The sequence below is a fragment of the Chrysemys picta genome, chromosome 21 (genome assembly GCF_011386835.1).
Source record: "Chrysemys picta bellii isolate R12L10 chromosome 21, ASM1138683v2, whole genome shotgun sequence".
NCBI classification, from domain to species: Eukaryota; Metazoa; Chordata; order Testudines; family Emydidae; genus Chrysemys; species Chrysemys picta.
The window spans coordinates 22,498,946-22,518,620 of record NC_088811.1 but is presented as its reverse complement, the minus strand read 5'-3'; the positions used below and the strand labels follow the sequence as shown (position 1 = coordinate 22,518,620).

Sequence of the window (19,675 nt, the reverse complement as noted above, 5' to 3'; positions counted from 1 at the left end):
GGCTTCAATGGAGCTGTGCCAGTTTACACCAGATGGGGATCTGGCCCAGTGTTTTTATTTAAAAAATGTTCACATCTTTTTGTTGTATTTGTCAAGTGCTAGTAACTTTCTGCCAGCTTAAATTCTCCCCCCTGGAAGTTTCTGTTGGATACAGAATACTTTGCCTCCTGTTCTAAGTAATGCTATGCTAAGTTTGATGACTGCTGCGTTCCACTCCAGAGGTAGGTGCACTTTTGGATGAAGATATTTCCGCATTATGTGGACGTTAAAAAAATGTGGAGGGAATTTTGCCATGGACTTGAATGGGAGCAGGATTGGATTTTATAGGCTGGAAAATACTTTGGGATGCAAAGTGCTACCTAAAAGCAGGATCAAGAGAAGAGCTGACAAGGCATCCCAGGGTATGTCTACACTGGAATAAAAGACCCGCAGCACAGCCATGGATGGCCCGGGTCAGCTGACCCTTTCTTCTCATGGGATCCCGGAGTCCAGGCTGTAACCTGAGCCCGAATGTCTTCACAGCAATTGTACAGCCCTGCAGCCTGCGCTCCGCATGCACAAGTCAGCTGACTCAGGGCACAGGTGTTTAATTGCGGCATAAATGCACCCACAGAGGCTAAGGAATTCCTTTCCCTTGTACTACTAGCACTTTCCTTGTATTAGTATTCAAGTTCTCTTCCACTATCTCCTTTGATAAGATGGGTCATTTTTAAAAGTCACAAGTAGTTGTCCCCAGGCATTGTAACCTGGCCTCATCGGTTCTGAATCAGAGAAAGATTTACTATCATATTCCTTGGAATATTAGGATATTGCTTAATGTATTACAGAGGGGTTTGGAGCATCTGGCTCTCTGCAAGTCTTACACAGAGTCCAGCTGTGCAGGTCTCTCACACTGCATGCTCAGTTGCTCCTGATTGTCACTAATTAGTGCTGTATTTTCACAGTGCTAGGAGCTACATCCTTTTTAACTGGAAGTTATTAATACATGAAAATGCTCTGTAGTCTCTGCCACCATTGTGTGCTGACTGAATTGAGTTACTTCACAGGTAAGTGGCCCAGAATAGGCGATCAAACCAGTATGTGCACAACATAATGTTTATGCTGCAGTTAATGTAAATCTTCTGTATAGATTTGAATAAAGCGGTTTCCAGCAGATCTGCCTTCAGATAGCTCCTAAAGACAGACTTTATGGCTGCTTAGATACAGCAACCCTGCCACACCCAGGCTTTGTAAGACATGATACAGTTTAAGATGATTTACTGTGTGGAGGTGGAGCAATTTTTCCATACCATGTTGAACTCCTGGAACTGACAGAACATCCTGCCTAGCATCTGCACACATCAGAAAGGAGATAGTGGAGAGAGAGTCACAACCTGAGCCTCAACCTTAACTTAGAGATGCTATTTGACACGCTCGGAGGCAGCAATTCTTAACTTCGCACAGAACCAGCATGGTCTTTCTGAGGCTTGATTGCCCCAGTGCCTCAATTAGTTGGGTTTGAAACATGGCAGAACATATAAAAGGCTGTGGAAACCCCTCCATTTGCCTCTTTTCTGCTCCAGCCTCTGGACTATGAACTTATACTAATGGGAGCATTCTAACCAATGGACTGAGGACCTTCCAATGATTTGGAAGCGGCCAGAGACTTTACTTAAGCCAACAGTTTATTCCATCACTGCTACAAGCCCGAACCAAAGAACTTTGCATTTATTGTATGTATTTGATTCCTTTAACTCTCACCTATCTTTCTTATGAATAAACCTTTAGATTTTAGATGCTAAAGGATTGGCATCAGCATCATTTTTGGGTAAGATCGAAGTTATATATTAACCTGGGTGTGTGGCTAGTCCTTTGGGATCAGGAGAACCTTTTATTTGATGAGACTGTTTGTAAAGAACCACTCACCTTTAAATCCAGTGATGGTGATATAAGAACTGGAATGCCTAAGGAAATTGCTTTTATGATTTCTTGTTAGCCAGTATGGTGAAACAGAAGTTTACTTTTGTTGCTGACTTGGTATATCTTATGGAAGAAGAACTACTAATCTTGGGGGTGTATCTGCCCTATTTCTCAGCAGTTTGTCCTGAATTTGGCATCCTCAATTGTGACCCACTGAGGCACGGTTACACCTTGGGCAAGTCTCTGTGCTGCCCTACCTCACAGGGGTGTGGGAATCCTCACAGAGGATAAACACATTCAAGACTGGGAAGTGCTCGGATACTACAGTGGTGGGAATTATAAGTCCCTTTGATAGATAAGGCTGACACCTGCAAGGATGACCATGGTCAGAATTGGTCCTCCAGCATCACAGCGCCCTTGCACCTGCTACAGCATCAGTTCAGGACTGATGTAGAGCCCTGCACACTGAATCACCAGCAGCACTTCCTGCAGCACTCAGACTCTACTGGACTCAGAAATGCTCCACTAGCTCCTGGCATCAGCCAGGGCTCTGTAAGTGTCATACTCACAGCTCAGCTCAGACCTGTAGTGTCTGTTGACTATTTCTTTGTCTGAAGGAGATTTAGGGCTTGGAGTGAAGAGGGGTGATGTATAAAGTAGTGGAGTTCGGCAAGATCCCATCGGGCCCAGCCTGGGAAACACAGGGCAGACGTGAGAGGGGTTTGCTTGCCAGTTTAAGACCTTGGTGTGCAGTTGCTGACTCAGTTTATTTCAAGAGATCAGGAAAGTCAGCGAGGACAGCATCACAGTGCAAGCTAAAACGGAGACCGTACTGGGTTCACTCAGGCAAACACAGGACTTTTTCCTTCTTAGGAAAGATCCTTTAGACCTTTATCAGGTCATTAATATTAATACCTTATTTTCATAATTTTTCAGGCCAGGAAGGACTGACATGATCATCTAGTCTGACCTCCTGCAAAGCCCAGGCTGTAGAATTTCACCCAGTGATTCCTGTGTTGCAGTGTGATCTGTGGTTGGGCTAAAGTATCTCTGTAATAACATCCAATCAGGAGTCAAAGCCTCCAAGTGATGGAGGACTCACCGCATCCCTTGGCAAGTTATGCTGATGGTTAATTACCTTCACTGTTAAAAGTCTACATCTGATTTCAGCGTGAACTTTGCTGGCTTCTACTTTCAGTCACTGGATAGCATTATGCCTTTCTCTGTGCAGTTAGGGAGCCCTCCGGCATCAGAAAACTCCTTTCTGCCTTGGTGCCTGTAGACAGTGATCAGGCAGGATGAAACAGGGTTTACTTTGGGGCTAATCCAGTCCTTCCATTGGCTGGGGACCCGGCCGATGGTGTGGTGTTAACTGAGGGTAGCTGAGACAGCTCAGGAAAGCAAGCAGGCACAAAGCACACACACACTGCTGGTCATCTCACCATGGACTAGGCTCTGCTCTGAACCTCACTGCGCATCAGCTGGGCTGCACCAGGCACACGTCAGGTCAAAGCTTCGGCCCTAGGAGGTGTGCATTGTGCACAGAGGGGGCAGACCGATAAGGGTTTCTAGGAGTTCTCACATCACCACCCCTCTGGCTTGCTCTCCTCACAGCCTCTCCCTAGGGGGCCTGGCAGGGCAGCCCTATTTGTAACATCACAGATATTGGTGGAGTCACAACAAGGCTAGAGTTAGTCCCCAAGTGTTTGTGTTGAAGTCACTGTGTCTAAGGGCTTGTCTACACTACTGCGCGGGGTCGATCTAAGACACTCAACTTCAGCTATGTGAATAGCATAGCTGAAGTTGACGTAATTAGATCTACTTACCGCGGTGTCTTCACTGCGGTAAGTCGACAGCTAACGCTCTCCCATCAACTCTGCTTGCGCTCCTTGTTCTGGTGGAGTACCGGAGTCGATGGGAGAGCGCTCAGTGGTCGATTTATCGTGTCTATACTAGATGTGATAAATCGACCCCCGCTGGATCGATCACTGCCTGCTGATCCAGTGGGTAGTGTAGACAAGCCCTAAGGCTCCAGACTGCTGTCAGACACAGCCCTGGGGCAATGGAGTGTTTAAGAGAATATTTGCCAGGGCAAATCCCAAAAGCAAAACCTGCCTGTTGAAAGTGTTCCTCGGGCAGACTTTGCCTGGGCTCAGATTCAGTGAGTCCCAGCATGTCTCCAGCCTGGGCTGTCTCAGGTGCAGAGCTCTAACCCACCTGGCCAGGTCTCTGCATAGCAGAAGGCCAGGCTCTGGCCTCAGCGAAATGTAAAGAGGCAGGCACTTTTCCCTAGCTGTGCTGCAGCCCTGGGAGAGCAGGCCAGGTGCATGCAGTCAAGGAAGCAGCCTAGAGAGAGAAGCACCTACTCCTGAGGGTGGGGTGAATGGGGCTTCCAGGGTCACAAGGCAGAGGAGGTCACAGTGGGCCCATTCTGACCTCCTGCATCACTGGAGGAGAGAGTTCCTTCCTATCAGCAAGGCACAAGGGCCGTACACATCCCCTTGCTCATGGTAGGGTGGCAGGACAATCACTGGGGGAGAGAGGGCTGTCTCTGGAATGACCCTACAATCACATTGCTTTCAAAGTGGAGTGTCATGGACTGGATCGCCTACCTGGATTCCATTAGGGTAAACTTCTCCTTCCCCGATTGAGTCTACCAGATCTTCCTCATCCAGTGTCGCCCGCCTGTAGGTGGACATCTGAAACGTCAAATGGAGAACAGATTCCCTTAGCGTCTCCATGGCAAGGAACATTTAAAGGCACCAGCCAGACAGACACTGCTTTGCAAACAGGGCAACTCAGACATCAGCTCAGCCCTTGCTGGCTAGATCCCCATCTCCTGTGATCTTTGCTCAGACTAAGAAGCTAGTGATTCCGGAGCCATCTGTCCAAGTGTTACCAGGTAAGTCTCTGAACAAGGTTAATCAGGGCAACCTCCCCTTTCTTCCTGGATCAGTTCCGCAGATCCTTCCCAGAGAGTCGAAGTGGAATGGCACTTGAGGCAGCGAGAGAGGCTTTGGCTGGGACATCTGCCCAGCCAGGTTGTAAGTCCTCCTTTGTGCTGAATCCAAGTGATTGAGATATAAAGTTACTGAACAATTATAATCTGAAGAAACTCAAAAAAGGCACAAGAAAGTCAGCCCACCCACAGGCCAAACCATCCGCCCCCATGTCTCCTCTGAAGCCCTCCTCTGAGCCTTAAGTAAACTTTCTCTTTCAATGGGAAGAAAGACTCCTGTGCAGAGAGGGGCTGCCTAGCTCAGCCTGGGAACATCAGACATGCACGTTTCAAAACACAGGATCAGGGAGCAAGTCAGAGAACAGGAAGTAAAATAAAGTCTGCCTGCGTTTGTAAAGCTGCATTCCACAGCAGGAGCCAACGGATTGTTCAAAACTTTCAGAGGCCAGCCTCCTTTTCTCCTTGTTAGCTCCACCCTACCCCAACTCCATCTCTAACCTGCTGTGTCCCTCCTGCTTATCTAGCACACCAGGGCTGCTCTCCAGAGAGGAGAGTGAGGGGATGGCCAGAGAAGCAGATGGTTCTCGCAGCCATCATCATCCAAATGATATACCAAGAAATAATCATTTCTTTCACATGCTGGACCTTTCCATGTAGGTACACATGCTGAGTGTGCCATGCCAGTCTGGAGCTTGCACCTGTGCCTAGGATGACAAGATGTCCACCTGGCTGGATTGTCTCAGCTTTGAGGGACCACCCCTAGGGGGTCTGAAACAGGGGTAGTGCACTGGATTCTACTGAACCAACCAACTTCTCCAACTCCACCACCACCCACCAGGCAAGGTTTGCAACTGTTGTCTACCAAATCTAGCTGCTACCCAAGCAGCACCCAGTCCATCAGCCAAGCCACCCCTGCCTTTGCCTCAAGCCTTCCTAAATGGAGTAAGCTATGCCCTGGCTCCAGCTTTAGAGGTCAAATCCTGGTACCCTTATGTAGGCTCCCCCATTTAAACTCTTGCCCCATGTAGTCCCCATCCATACCTCTATTTAGAGGCCTCCAGACTGCTGCAGTCTCTGAATTGTTCTAAGTTGGCCCTGCCAAAATTAGCAATGTGTCCAGCCCCAAACCCTGGATCTGAGCATATTCAGTATCTAGGTTTTACAGTTCAGGTTTATCTCTAGCCAGACACAATGAGAGTGCTGCCTTTTGAGGGGACTAGAAATGCATCATGACTGAGGTCACAGCAGCGAGTGGCAGGCAAGCCAGTAACTTATTACTGAATGGTTACTGTGGGAAATCAGGATATGAACCACAGGGGACTAGGACAGGATCTCTTATAAGGACACCACAACCTCAGCTTAGGTTTAGGAGCCTGGACAGGGATTTGTGGAAACTGAGTCCCTGTGCACAAGGGCAGAGCAGTGGTTTCACTCTGGCAGGAGGCCATGCAAAACTCTGGAGTCCTGAGTGAGGTCTTTGTGTTTGTTCAGGCTCCAGGCATGACTGAGAGGCCTGAGTGCATGAACTGTGGGAGACAAAGAGCACCTTATGCCTTCTTTGCATTCCTCCTACTTGGGCCTATCTGCAGGTCAGCATAGCCTCCAGCATATGTTAGAGCAGCCCTGAGGCTGCTCCAACTTAACTCAGCTTCCCCAAGAACCAGACAATATCTGGAGCACCGTGTGTTCTGCCCATGCCTCCTTCTCACCCCTGGCCTGCCCCAAAGGTGCCCCTTATGCTAGAGCCTGGGACAAGGCAGATCTATGGCAGTGGGAGAGTCCCCTTGTAGGATGATTCCAGCCCCTTTACTCCACCAGAGCCCTGTAACGAGGCCTTAGCAGGATAGAGAATCTGCCTTGGAGGGTGCAAGGAAAAAACCCAGCTCCCTCCAGAAGGCCCCAAGGCCATGAGCTGAAATCCCCACTGCCCCAAGCTATATTTTCATACAAGTCTAATTGAAAGTCTGATTCCCTCTACAGTATTCTTACCTCTTCCCCCCAAGCAGATACTCAGGGTGAAGTCACTCAGGCCCCAGAGCAGGGATGGGGAAGGGGAGATCGTGCTCCACCGCAGCACAGGAAGCCTGAGTCTCCACTGCCCATACGTGGATATCCCATCTGCCTGGGCCAAAGGAGGGTGAAATGCTACCTTCCAATTTGTTAGGGTTTCACCTGCACTTTGGCCAGCTGTCTCCATGAGCTGTAAGGCAGAGGGCAATCAAATCACTGACTTCACCTCCTCCCTGCCCTCAACCCATGGCCCTGACGACACAGGCTGTGTTGGCACTAGACTGCCAAGTAGTGTTGCCAACAGTCTAATGGCACAAACCAAACCATCCTTGTCCCACCCCCTGCCCTGCCCCTTCCCCAGACACCCCACCCCCTGCTCACTCCATCTCCCCTCCCTCCATCACTCATTCCCCCCCACCCTCACTCACTTTCACCAGGCTAGGGCAGGGGGTTGGGGTGCAGGCTCTGGGAAGGAGTTGGGGTGCAGGAGAGGGTGAGGGGTCAGGCTCTGGGAGGGAGTTTGGGTGTGGGCTCTGGGCTGGGGGTTGGGAGCAGGTGAGGGGTGCAAGCTCTGGCCAGGCAGCACTTACCTTGGGTGGATCCCAAAAGCAACTGGCACATCCCTCTGGCAGCAGCTCCTGGGGGGGGCGCAGGGGATCTCCGCATGCCGCTGGCTCTGCCCTCAAGCAATGCCCCTGCAGCGCCAATTGGCGGCAGTTCCCAGCCAATAGGAGCTGTGGAATCAGCACTTAGGGTGAGGCAGCACACAGAGACCCCCTGCTCTCCAGGGGCCACAGGGACATGCCGGCCGCTTCTGGAAGCAGCACGGAGCCAAGGCAGGTAGGGAGCCTGCCTTAACCCTGCTGGACTGTTAGCACCTAAAATCTCCCAGTTTGGCTGCAGTAGCCTCCGGGAGATAGAGCATAATACCAGGAGAGTTGGCAACCCTACTGCCAAGCCAGCGCACTGTTCCACTTGCCTTGTGCTGCAGCAATGCCACAAACACCCAAGCTCCAAGACTCTCCTCAGTCTGTAAAACCCTATTACCCCGAGTGCTGAGCAGCATTCTTGGCTGTGGAACTGAAATACATTTCCCCAGTGCCGGAAGGAATCACAGCCAATTGGACAAACAGTGGTACTGAGATACAGCTCCAGGACTAGCAGCTAAGGGGTTAACCAGGAAATTCTAGTCTGACAACAATCTACTAGTCCTGTTTTGAGACACTTCTTCCTCCCTTTCCACATGTCCCACAAACACTCCTCTTCTATATTAAACAGAACATTCAAACACAACCCCTGCCACAGCTGGCCTTGCTCGTTCTTTCTAACAAGCAGCTACTGCCACTTAGCCTCTTGAACTATCCTGCAGGATATTGCACCTGGGTTTTAATTCCTCAGTCAGGGACTGGTGCTCTCCCTACAGCAGTCTGCATTCAAAACACTGATAAATACAGGCCCCAGCAAGGCCGTGTACATTTATGAATTGGCTAATACCAATCTAAAGTAATATACTCCTACATTTCATCTGAGTGTCAGTTACAACTGTGATGTTAATTGAATCCACCTCTCTGAAACCCTGCGAATGCTAGAATCAGGGTATAGGAAGGAAATATTTAGAGATCAAAAGAAAACACAGCTGGAAATGAAGCTGGGGATATTCCAGGTTTCTGATTTATGATACAAGAATGTTTCAGGGCAAGCAGGCCAAACCCACCAAACAGCATGATGGAATCATCGGGACTGTGGGTGCTTGTTACTGTCACAGATCCCAAGTCTGCAAGCTGGCCTGTGGGGGCTGACCCTTATGAAGCTCCAGTGAAGTCAAAAGGGGTCAGCCCTCACCAGAGCTTGCAGGATTGGGGTCACAGAGGGAAAATCCTCAACTAGCTGTTTTGAATTTCAGAGTTGAATCAGAAGGCATCAGTTACATGCTCCTGACTCTTGAATATAGTTTTGCACCCTGTTTCAGTGTTCAAATACTGCCTCCAAAACAGAGTGAGATGATAACTTAGAACAAAGTTGCTCCCAGTACTTCTGTTAGTCTCAAAGGTGCCACAGGATCCTCTGTTGCTTTTTACAATCCAGTTAGGTCGGCTTAGCTACATCGCTCAGTGCTGTGATAAATGTTACACCCTGTGCAATGTAATTAAGTGTCTACACTGCAGCTGTGCTGCTGTAGCCTTTCTAGTGTAGACATGGCTTGTCTAGGCGGTGCTTGGAAGTCTAACATCACTGAACGCCCCTCTTTCCCAGGTGACTCTCCTCCTTTGGGTGGGTGTGTCAGGGCAGCAATGCCTCCAGCAGGGAGCAGAGAAGGCTGGCACACCCCATCACACGCCACCAGCACTCCCAGCTATTTCCGTGACACCACAGATTTCCTGAGAAAACTACAATGCATTGGTGACCTCCCAGAAAACACCATCCTGGCCACCATGGATGTAGAGGCTCTCTACACAAACATCCCACATACAGATAGAATACAAGCTGTCAGGAACAGTATCCCTGATGATGACACAGCACAACTTATTGCTGAGCTCTGTGACTTTATCCTCACGCACAATTATTTCAAATTTGGTGACAATATATACCTCCAGACCAGTGGCACCGCTATGGGCACCCGCATGGCCCCACAATATGCCAACATTTTTATGGCTGACCTGGAACAACGCTTCCTCAGCTCTTGTCCACTCATGCCCCTTCTCTACCTACGCTATATTGATGACATCTTCATCATCTGGACCCATGGGAAGGAGGCCCTGGAAGAATTCCACCATGCTTTCAACAGCTTCCACCCCACCATCAACCTCAGCCTGGACCAATCTACACGGGAGGTCCACTTCCTGGACACCACCGTACAAATAAGCGATGGCCACATTAATACCACCCTATACCGAAAACCCACCGACCGCTACGCCTACCTTCATGCCTCCAGCTTCCACCCCGGTCACACCACACGATCCATCGTCTACAGCCAAGCACTGAGGTACAATCGCATCTGCTCCAACCCCTCAGACAGAGACCAACACCTACAAGATCTTCACCAAGCATTCTCAAAACTACGATACCCACACAAGGAAATAAAGAAACAAATCAACAGAGCCAGACGTGTACCCAGAAGCCTCCTGCTACAAGACAGGCCCAGAAGAGAAACCAACAGAACTCCACTGGCCATCACCTACAGTCCTCAGCTTAAACCTCTCCAACGCATCATCAGTGATCTACAACCCATCCTGGACAATGATCCCTCACTTTCACAGACCTTGGGAGGCAGGCCAGTCCTCGCCCACAGACAACCTGCCAACCTTAAGCATATTCTCACCAACAACCACGCACCGCACCATAACAACTCTGACTCAGGAACCAACCCATGCAACAAACCTCGATGCCAACTCTGCCCACATATCTACACCAGCAACACCATCACTGGACCTAACCAGATCAGCTACAACATCACCGGCTCATTCACCTGCACGTCCACCAATGTTATATATGCCATCATATGCCAGCAGTGCCCCTCTGCTATGTACATTGGCCAAACTGGACAGTCACTACGCAAGAGGATAAATGGACACAAGTCAGATATCAGGAATGGCAATATACAAAAACCTGTAGGAGAACACTTCAACCTCCCTGGCCACACAATAGCAGATGTAAAGGTAGCCATCTTACAGCAAAAAAACTTCAGGACCAGACTCCAAAGAGAAACTGCGGAGCTCCAGTTCATTTGCAAATTTGACACCATCAGATCAGGATTAAACAAAGACTGTGAATGGCTATCCAACTACAGAAACAGTTTCTCCTCCCTTGGTGTTCACACCTCAACTGCTAGCAGAGCACCTCACCCTCCCTGATTGAACTAACCTCATTATCTCCACACTGATATATACCTGCCTCTGGAGATTTCCATTACTTGCATCTGAAGAAGTGAGGTTCTTACCCACGAAAGCTTATGCTCCCAGTACTTCTGTTAGTCTCAAAGGTGCCACAGGACCCTCTGTTGCTTTTTACAGATTCAGACTAACACGGCTACCCCTCTGATACTTAACTGGATTGTGTAGATCAGCCCCCAGGCTCTGGCCGGACAGAACCACAGCTTGATTGTCCAGCTGTTAGAAGGGTCAGGAGGAGGCAGTAGCCAGTCAGGGACCCCAGGCGAGATAAGAAGGCTTGCCTCCTTCTTCAAAGGGGCAGAGCTGGGTAGGGTTGCCAACATTCTACTCGCACAAAACTGAACACCCTTGCCCTGCTCCTGCCCCTCCTCCAAGGCCCCAACCCTTCTCTGAGGCCTCGCCACCACCCACTCCATCCCTCCCTCTGCTGCTTGTTCTCCCCACCCTCACTCACTCGCTCATTGTACCAGGCTGGCTCAGGGGGCTCAGGTGCGGGAGGGGGTGAGGGCTCTGGCTGGGGCTGTGGGCTCTGGGGTGGGGCCAGGGATATGGGATTTGGTGTGCAGGAGGGGGCTCTGGGCTGGGGGGTGGAGCTGAGGGGTCCGGAGTATGGGAGGGGGCTCTGGACTGAGACAGGGGGTTGGGGTGTGAAAGGGGGTACGGGCTCTGGGCTGCAGTTGTGGGTTTTGGGGTGGGGCCAGAAATGAGGGGTTCAGGGTGTGAGAGGGGGCTCTGGGCTGGGGCAGTGGGTTGAGGTGTGGGGGGGATGAGAGCTCTGACTGGGTGTGCAGACTCTGGAGTGGGGCTGGAGCTGAGGGGTTTGGAGTGTGGGGGGGTTCTGGGCTGGGGCGTTCAGAGTGTGGGAGGGGGCTCCAGATTGAAGCAGGGTGTGGGAGGGAGTACGGGCTCTGGGCTGTAGTTGCGGGTTCCGGGTTGGGGCCAGAAATGAGGAGTGCAGGAGAGGGTTCCAGGCTGGGGCTAAGGGGTTCAGAGTGTGGGAGGGGGTTCCGGGCTGGGGCAGGGGGTTGGTGTGCAGGGTAGTGTGAGGGCTCTGACTGAGGGTACAGGCTCTGGGGTGGGGCTGAGGATGAGGGGTTTAGGTGCTCCAGGCTGGGATCGAGGGGTTCAGAGAGGAGGGGATCAAGGCTAGGGCAGGGGATTGGAGTGTGGGGAGGAGTGGGGGTGGTCCGGCTGGGGGTGCCGGCTCGGGGGGGGTTGGGGGTGCAGGAGGGGGCTACGGGCTGGGATCAAGGTGGGCCTTGAGTGGGCCTGACTGGTATATAAGGGCAGTCAGCAGCGAACCAGCTGAGCGGCGAACAGCAGAGGCTAACAGCGGGAGTTTGCCTGGGAGGTCGCGTGGGGAGAGCTCACTGAGGCTTTCATCTGCAGGTTTCTCTGAGTAGTTCCTGCAACAGTTGAGGAAGCTCCTAAGAGGACGGTGATATGGAAGGTGAGCCATCAGCTGTTGTAACCTGCCCAGGTTGTGCCATGTTTGTCTTTCTTCCACAGGACAGAAGCGACTTTGTCTGTACAAAGTGCAAGCTGGTCTCCATATTGGAAGAGAAGGTTCGAGGGCTGGAGAAACGAGTATCGACTCTGAGTTGCATAAGGGAAAATGAAGATTTCCTGGACAGACGTCAGGAGATGCTTCTACGGCCGCAATGTTCTGAAGATTCAGAGCAGGTGCAGCAGGGACAGAAGGATTGTGAGGAGGTTTGGCAGTATGTGACCTCCAGAAGGAGAAAGAGGAGCGTCCATGCACCAGCAATGGAAATACAGGTGAGCAATCGTTTCCATGTTCTCTCTACAGGTACTAATGCGGAGAGTGGACTAGATGACCCATCTGAGGGAAGGGAGCAGAAGGAGACTCCACCGATTGGAAGGCAAAAGATGCACTGTCCTAGGGATGGGGGTTCCACGACCACCACTCCCAAGAGGAGGAGGAGGGTGGTGGTGGTCGGGGACTCCCTCCTCAGGGGGACTGAGTCATCTGTCTGCCGCCCCGACCGGGAAAACCGAGAGGTCTGCTGCTTGCCAGGAGCTAGGATACACAATGTGACGGAGAGACTGCCGTGACTCATCAAGCCCTCGGATCGCTACCCCTTCCTGCTTCTCCACGTGGGCACCAATGATACTGCCAAGAATGACCTTGAGCAGATCACTGCAGACTATGTGGCTCTGGGAAGAAGGATAAAGGAGTTTGAGGCGCAAGTGGTGTTCTCGTCCATCCTCCCTGTGCAAGGAAAAGGCCGGGGTAGAGACCGTCGAATCGTGGAAGTCAACGAATGGCTACGCAGGTGGTGTCGGAGAGAAGGCTTTGGATTCTTCGACCATGGGATGGTGTTCCAAGAAGAAGGAGTGCTAGGCAGAGACGGGCTCCACCTAACGAAGAGAGGGAAGAGCATCTTCGCCAGCAGGCTGGCTAACCTAGTGAGGAGGGCTTTAAACTAGGTTCACCGGGGGAAGGAGACCAAAGCCCTGAGGTAAGTGGGGAAATGGGATCCTGGGAGGAAGCACAAGCAGGAGAGTGCAAGGGGGGAGGACTCCTGTCTCCTGCTGAGAAAGAGGGACGATCGATGAATTATCTTAAGTGCCTATACACAAATGCAAGAAGCCTGGGAAACAAGCAGGGAGAACTGGAAGTCCTGGCACAGTCAGGGAACTATGATGTGATTGGAATAACAGAGACTTGGTGGGATAACTCACATGACTGGAGTACTGTCATGGATGGATATAAACTGTTCAGGAAGGACAGGCAGGGCAGAAAAGGTGGGGGAGTTGCATTGTATGTAAGAGAGGAGTATGACTGCTCAGAGCTCCGGTATGAAACTGCAGAAAAACCTGAGTGTCTCTGGATAAAGTTGAGAAGTGTGAGCAACAAGGGTGATGTCGTGGTTGGAGTCTGCTATAGACCACCAGACCAGGGGGATGAGGTGGACGAGGCTTTCTTCTGGCAACTAGCAGAAGTTGCTAGATCACAGGCCCTGGTTCTCATGGGAGACTTTAATCACCCTGATATCTGCTGGGAGAGCACTACAGCGGTGCACAGGCAATCCAGGAAATTTTTGGATAGTGTAGGGGACAATTTCCTGGTGCAAGTGCTGGAGGAACCAACTAGGGGCAAAGCTTTTCTTGACCTGCTGCTCACAAACAGAGAAGAACTAGTAGGGGAAGCAAAAGTGGATGGGAACCTGGGAGGCAGTGACCATGAGATGGTCGAGTTCAGGATCCTGACACAAGGAAGAAAGGAGAGCAGCAGAATACGGACCCTGGACTTCAGAAAAGCAGACTTTGACTCCCTCAGGGAACAGATGGGCAGGATCCCCTGGGAGAATAACATGAAGGGCAAAGGGGTCCAGGAGAGCTGGCTGTATTTTAAAGAATCCTTATTGAGGTTGCAGGAACAAACCATCCCGATGTGTAGAAAGAATAGTAAATATGGCAGGCGACCAGCTTGGCTAAACAGTGAAATCCTTGCTGATCTTAAACGCAAAAAAGAAGCTTACAAGAAGTGGAAGATTGGACAAATGACCAGGGAGGAGTATAAAAATATTGCTCAGGCGTGCAGGAGTGAAATCAGGAAGGCCAAATCACACTTGGAGTTGCAGTTAGCAAGAGATGTTAAGAGTAACAAGAAGGGTTTCTTCAGGTATGTTAGCAACAAGAAGAAAATCAAGGAAAGTGTGGGCCCCTTACTGAATGAGGGAGGCAACCTAGTGACCGAGGATGTGGAAAAAGCTAATGTACTCAATGATTTTTTTGCCTCTGTCTTCATGAACAAGGTCAGCTCCCAGACTGCTGCACTGGGCAGTACAGCATGGGGAGAAGGTGACCAACCCTCTGTGGAGAAAGAAGTGGTTCGGGACTATTTAGAAAAACTGGACGTGCACAAGTCCATGGGGCCGGATGCGCTGCATCCGAGGGTGCTAAAGGAGTTGGCGGGTGAGATTGCAGAGCCATTAGCCATTATTTTTGAAAACTCATGGCGATCGGGGGAGGTCCCAGATGACTGGAAAAAGGCTAATGTAGTGCCCATCTTTAAAAAAGGGAAGAAGGAGGATCCGGGGAACTACAGGCCAGTCAGCCTCACCTCAGTCCCTGGAAAAATCATGGAGCAGGTCCTCAAGGAATCAATTATGAAACATTTAGAGGAGAGGAAAGTGATCAGGAACAGTCAGCATGGATTCACGAAGGGGAAGTCGTGCCTGACTAACCTAATTGCCTTCTATGATGAGATAACTGGCTCTGTGGATGAGGGGAAAGCAGTGGATGTGTTATTCCTTGACTTTAGCAAAGCTTTTGATACGGTCTCCCACAGTATTCTTGCCGCCAAGTTAAAGAAGTATGGGCTGGATGAATGGACTATAAGGTGGATAGAAAGCTGGCTAGATCGTCGGGCTCAACGGGTAGTGATCAATGGCTCCATGTCTAGTTGGCAGCCGGTTTCAAGCGGAGTGCCCCAAGGTCCTGGGGCCGGTTTTGTTTAATATCTTTATTAATGATCTGGAGGATGGTGTGGACTGCACTCTCAGCAAGTTTGCAGATGACACTAAACTAGGAGGCGTGGTAGATACACTAGAGGGTAGGGATCGGATACAGAGGGACCTAGACAAATTAGAAGATTGGGCCGAAAAAAACCTGATGAGGTTCAACAAGGACAAGTGCAGAGTCCTGCACTTAGGACGGAAGAATCCCATGCACTGCTACCGACTAGGGACCGAATGGCTAGGTAGCAGTTCTGCAGAAAAGGACCTAGGGGTCACAGTGGACGAGAAGCTGGATATGAGTCAACAGTGTGCTCTTGTTGCCAAGAAGGCTAACGGCATTTTGGGCTGTATAAGTAGGGGCATTGCCAGCAGATCGAGGGACGTGATTGTTCCCCTTTATTCGACATTGGTGAGGCCTCATCTGGAATACTGTGTCCAGTTTTGGGCCCCACACTACAAGAAGGATGTGGAAAAATTGGAAAGAGTCCAGCGGAGGGCAACAAAAATGATTAGGGGTCTGGAGCACATGACTTATGAGGAGAGGCTGAGGGAACTGGGATTGTTTAGTCTCCAGAAGAGAAGAATGAGGGGGGATTTGATAGCAGCCTTCAACTACCTGAAGGGGGGTTCCAAAGAGGATGGAGCTCGGCTGTTCTCAGTGGTGGCAGACGACAGAACAAGGAGCAATGGTCTCAAGTTGCAGTGGGGGAGGTCCAGGTTGGATATCAGGAAAAACTATTTCACTAGGAGGGTGGTGAAACACTGGAATGCGTTACCTAGGGAGGTGGTGGAGTCTCCTTCCTTGGAGGTTTTTAAGGCCCGGCTTGACAAAGCCCTGGCTGGGATGATTTAGTTGGGAATTGGTCCTGCTTTGAGCAGGGGGTTGGACTAGATGACCCCTTGAGGTCCCTTCCAACTCTGATATTCTATGATTCTATGATTCTATGATCAAGGGGTTTGGAGGGTGGGGGGGATCAGGGCTGGGGCACGGGGTTGGGGTGCAGGGGGGGTGAGGGCTCTGGCTGGGGGTGCAGGCTCTGGGGTGGGGCTGGGGATGAGGGGTTTGTGGTGCAGGAGGGTGCTCCAGGCTGAGAAACCGGCACTTGGGGCAGGGGCAGCGCACAGAGTCCCTGGCTGCCCCTACGCGTAGGAGCCGGACGGGGGACATGCCAGTCCTTCTGGGAGCCGTGCGGAGCCACAGCAGGTAGGGAGCTTGCCTTAGCCTTGCTGTGCCGCCAACCGGACTTTAAACACCCAGTCGAAAACCGGACACCTGGCAACCCTAGAGCTGGGTGAAGCTGGGGCAGGAGAGGAGGGGCCTGCGGCCTTCAATTAAACCATGTGGCAAACTGTTTATTTGGTCGTGGCTGCCATTTTTTAACTGAATTTAAATTGTTACTAGACTATAAGGGGCTCTCTGCTCAGGACATTTCGCTTCTGGTCAGCTTTGATACAGTGCTTCTCTTCCATGCTACCTTTCATCCAGTTTTACAAATAGAGAAACTGAGGCATGGAGGCTAAGTGACTCTCCCAAGGTCACAGATTGAGGGCCCAGGCCCACTCCCACTGAAGTCAGGGTAGGTTTTGTCATCAACTTTTGTAGGAGCAGTTTGGGTTCATAAATCAATGTTAAAGCCAGAGTTAGGACCTAGGTTTCCCAGCCCTGTGTGCTAAGGACCCCAAATGGCTGCCTCTGTCTTTATAGCTTAGAGCTCCATTTCAGTATTGGATCTTTGTGTAGCCACAGAGGAACAACTGGAATTATAATGATATGACTTTAAATATGGACAGAAGAGGAAGGCTGTTCTTGGGGTTAATGCATGGGGCTCAGGAGTTCCAAGTCTCTACCACATGCTCTCTGTATGATCTTGGGCAAGTCACTTAGTCTCTCTGGAGCCCAGTTCCCCATCGGTGAAATGGTAGTAATGAAACTTGCTGTCTCCCACCCTCAGCCTGCATTGTCTGTTCAGACCGTAAGTGCTGCATGCAGGGACTGTCTCTGTTCTGTGTCTGTACAGTGCCTAGCGTAATGGGGTCCCAGTCCACGGCTGGGGCTCCTAGGTACAGTGCTTAGCACAACAGGCCCTGTCTCAGCCGGCACTTCTGCAATATTGCTTCCAAATCATGATCTTGCATGTAGCTAAAATTCCTGGCATTTAATCAAGAGTGATATTTGCATGTTGGCATGAAATGAGTGGTGGTGTGAGGATTGGTGGCCGATGCCAACTCTGTCCACATATCTATTCAAGTGACATCATAATAGGACCTAATCACATCAGCCATACCATCAGGGGCTCGTTCACCTGCACATCTACCAATGTGATCTATGCCATCATGTGCCAGCAATGCCCCTCTGCCATGTACATTGGCCAAACCGGACAGTCTCTACGCAAAAGAATTAATGGACACAAATCTGACATCAGGAATCATAATACTCAAAAACCAGTGGGAGAACACTTTAACCTGTCTGGTCATTCAATGTCAGACCTGCGGGTGGCTATCTTACAACAGAAAAACTTCAAAAACAGACTCCAAGAGACTGCTGAGCTGGAATTGATATGCAAACTAGACACAATCAACTCAGGATTGAATAAGGACTGGGAATGGCTGAGCCATTACAAACATTGAATCTATCTCCCCTTGTAAGTATTCTCACACTTCTTATCAAACTGTCTGTACTGGGCTATCTTGATTATCACTTCAAAAGTTTTTTTCCCTCTTACTTAATTGGCCTCTCAGAGTTGGTAAGACAACTCCCACCTGTTTATGCTCTCTGTATGTGTGTGTATATATATCTCCTCAATATTTATTCCACTCTATATGCATCCGAAGAAGTGGGCTGTAGTCCACGAAAGCTTATGCTCTAATAAATTTGTTAGTCTCTAAGGTGCCACAAGTACTCCTGTTCTTCTTTTTGCGGATACAGACTAACACGGCTGTTACTCTGAAACCTGTAATTATACCACTGTGGTTCCACCAATGGGATTCCCTGCATATACAAGCCCTACATCTGAATGAAATGAGCATTGCCAGCAGATCGAGGGAAGTGATTATTCACATCTATTTGGCACTGGTGAGGCCACATCTGGAGTATTGCGTCCAGTTTTGGGCCCCCTCGCATAGGCGCCGAGTTTCTAATCTGCCGGGGGATGCTCCCCCCTGGCTCCGCCCCACTCCACCCCTTCCCCCAATGCCCCACCCCAGCCCTGCTTCTTTCCACCCCCGCCACATCTCTTCCTGCCCTCGCCCTGCCTCTTCCCTGCCCAGTTCTGCCCCCTCCCCTGACTACGCTGCGCCCTCGCTCCTCCCCTCTCCCCCCAGCACCTCCTGACACCGCGAAACAGCTGATCCATGGCAGGCGGTAGACGCTGGGAGGGCGGGGGAGGTGCTGATAGGGGGCTGCCGGTGGGTGCTCAGCACCCACCATTTTTTTCCCGTGGGTGCTCTAGCTGTGGAGCACCCACAGAGTCTACACCTCTGCCCCCCACTACAGAAGGGATGTGGACAAATTGGAGAGAGTCCAGTGGAGGGCAATAAAAATGATTAGGGGTGGGGCACATGACTTATGAGGAGAGGCTGAAGGAACTGGTCTTATTTAGTTTGCAGAAGAGAAGAGTGATGGGGGATTTGATAACAGCCTTCAACTACCTGAAGGAGCTAGGCTGTTCTCAGTGGTAGCAGATGACAGAAAAAGAAGCAATGGTCTCAAGTTGCAGTGGGGGAGGTCTAGGTTGGATATTAGGAAAAACTATTTCACTAGGAGGGTGGTGAAGCACTGGAATGGGTTATCTAGGGAGGGGTGGAATCTCCTTCCTTAGAGGTTTTTAAGGCCCAGCTTGACAAAGCCCTGGCTGGGATGATTTAGTTGGGGTTGGTCCTGCTTTGAGCAGGGGGTTGCACTAGATGACCTCATGAGATCTCTTCCAACCCTAATCTTCTATGATTCTATGAAATCACTGGGGTTTTAAAGCCTAAAAGGCTGTTTCTTTAATAGTAGGGAATCCTTGTGCTTTTGGGAGGGCTTGGAGTTAAGCATTAACTATGGTCTCTGCCTAGGCTGCTGTCTGGAAAGTGGCACCCACTCAACATCTAGGAGGAATTCCTGTCAGCCATGTGCTGGAATGGATCCATTAGCTCTTTCATGATGAAATTAAATATTTGCTGAACAGTCATAGCCCTTTTCATGTGCCCTTGTGGTCACTTCCCTTCTTCTCTTGGGGGTCAGGGACAGGAGGGTACTTTTGGGTTGTTTCACTCCTGGGTAGCGCAAACAGGCAGGGTTGGCTGGATTCATTCCTATGTGAGTGCTGGGACAGGGAGAAAGGAAGGCAGTTTGTGCCTCTCCTATTCTGGGGCTGCTGGAACCAGTTTGGCCCCCAGGAAAGGCTGTGGCAACCCCCCTCCCCCCAAAAAAAGTTGTGCTCCTTTTT

At 50.5% G+C, this 19,675-nt stretch overlaps 1 protein-coding gene across 6 annotated transcripts in view; it reads right to left on the bottom strand.

The window, feature by feature from the left end:
* Window positions 1-19,675, bottom strand: part of ECE1 (endothelin converting enzyme 1) — a 156,323-nt gene that overhangs the window by 82,251 nt on the left and 54,397 nt on the right. For all 6 annotated transcript variants that reach the window (XM_005281717.5, XM_065574847.1, XM_065574845.1 and 3 more), the window contains exon 2: window positions 4,512-4,598. In XM_005281717.5, coding sequence (XP_005281774.1) covers window positions 4,512-4,598 — 87 coding nt within the window. The remainder of the gene's footprint in view (window positions 1-4,511; window positions 4,599-19,675) is intronic.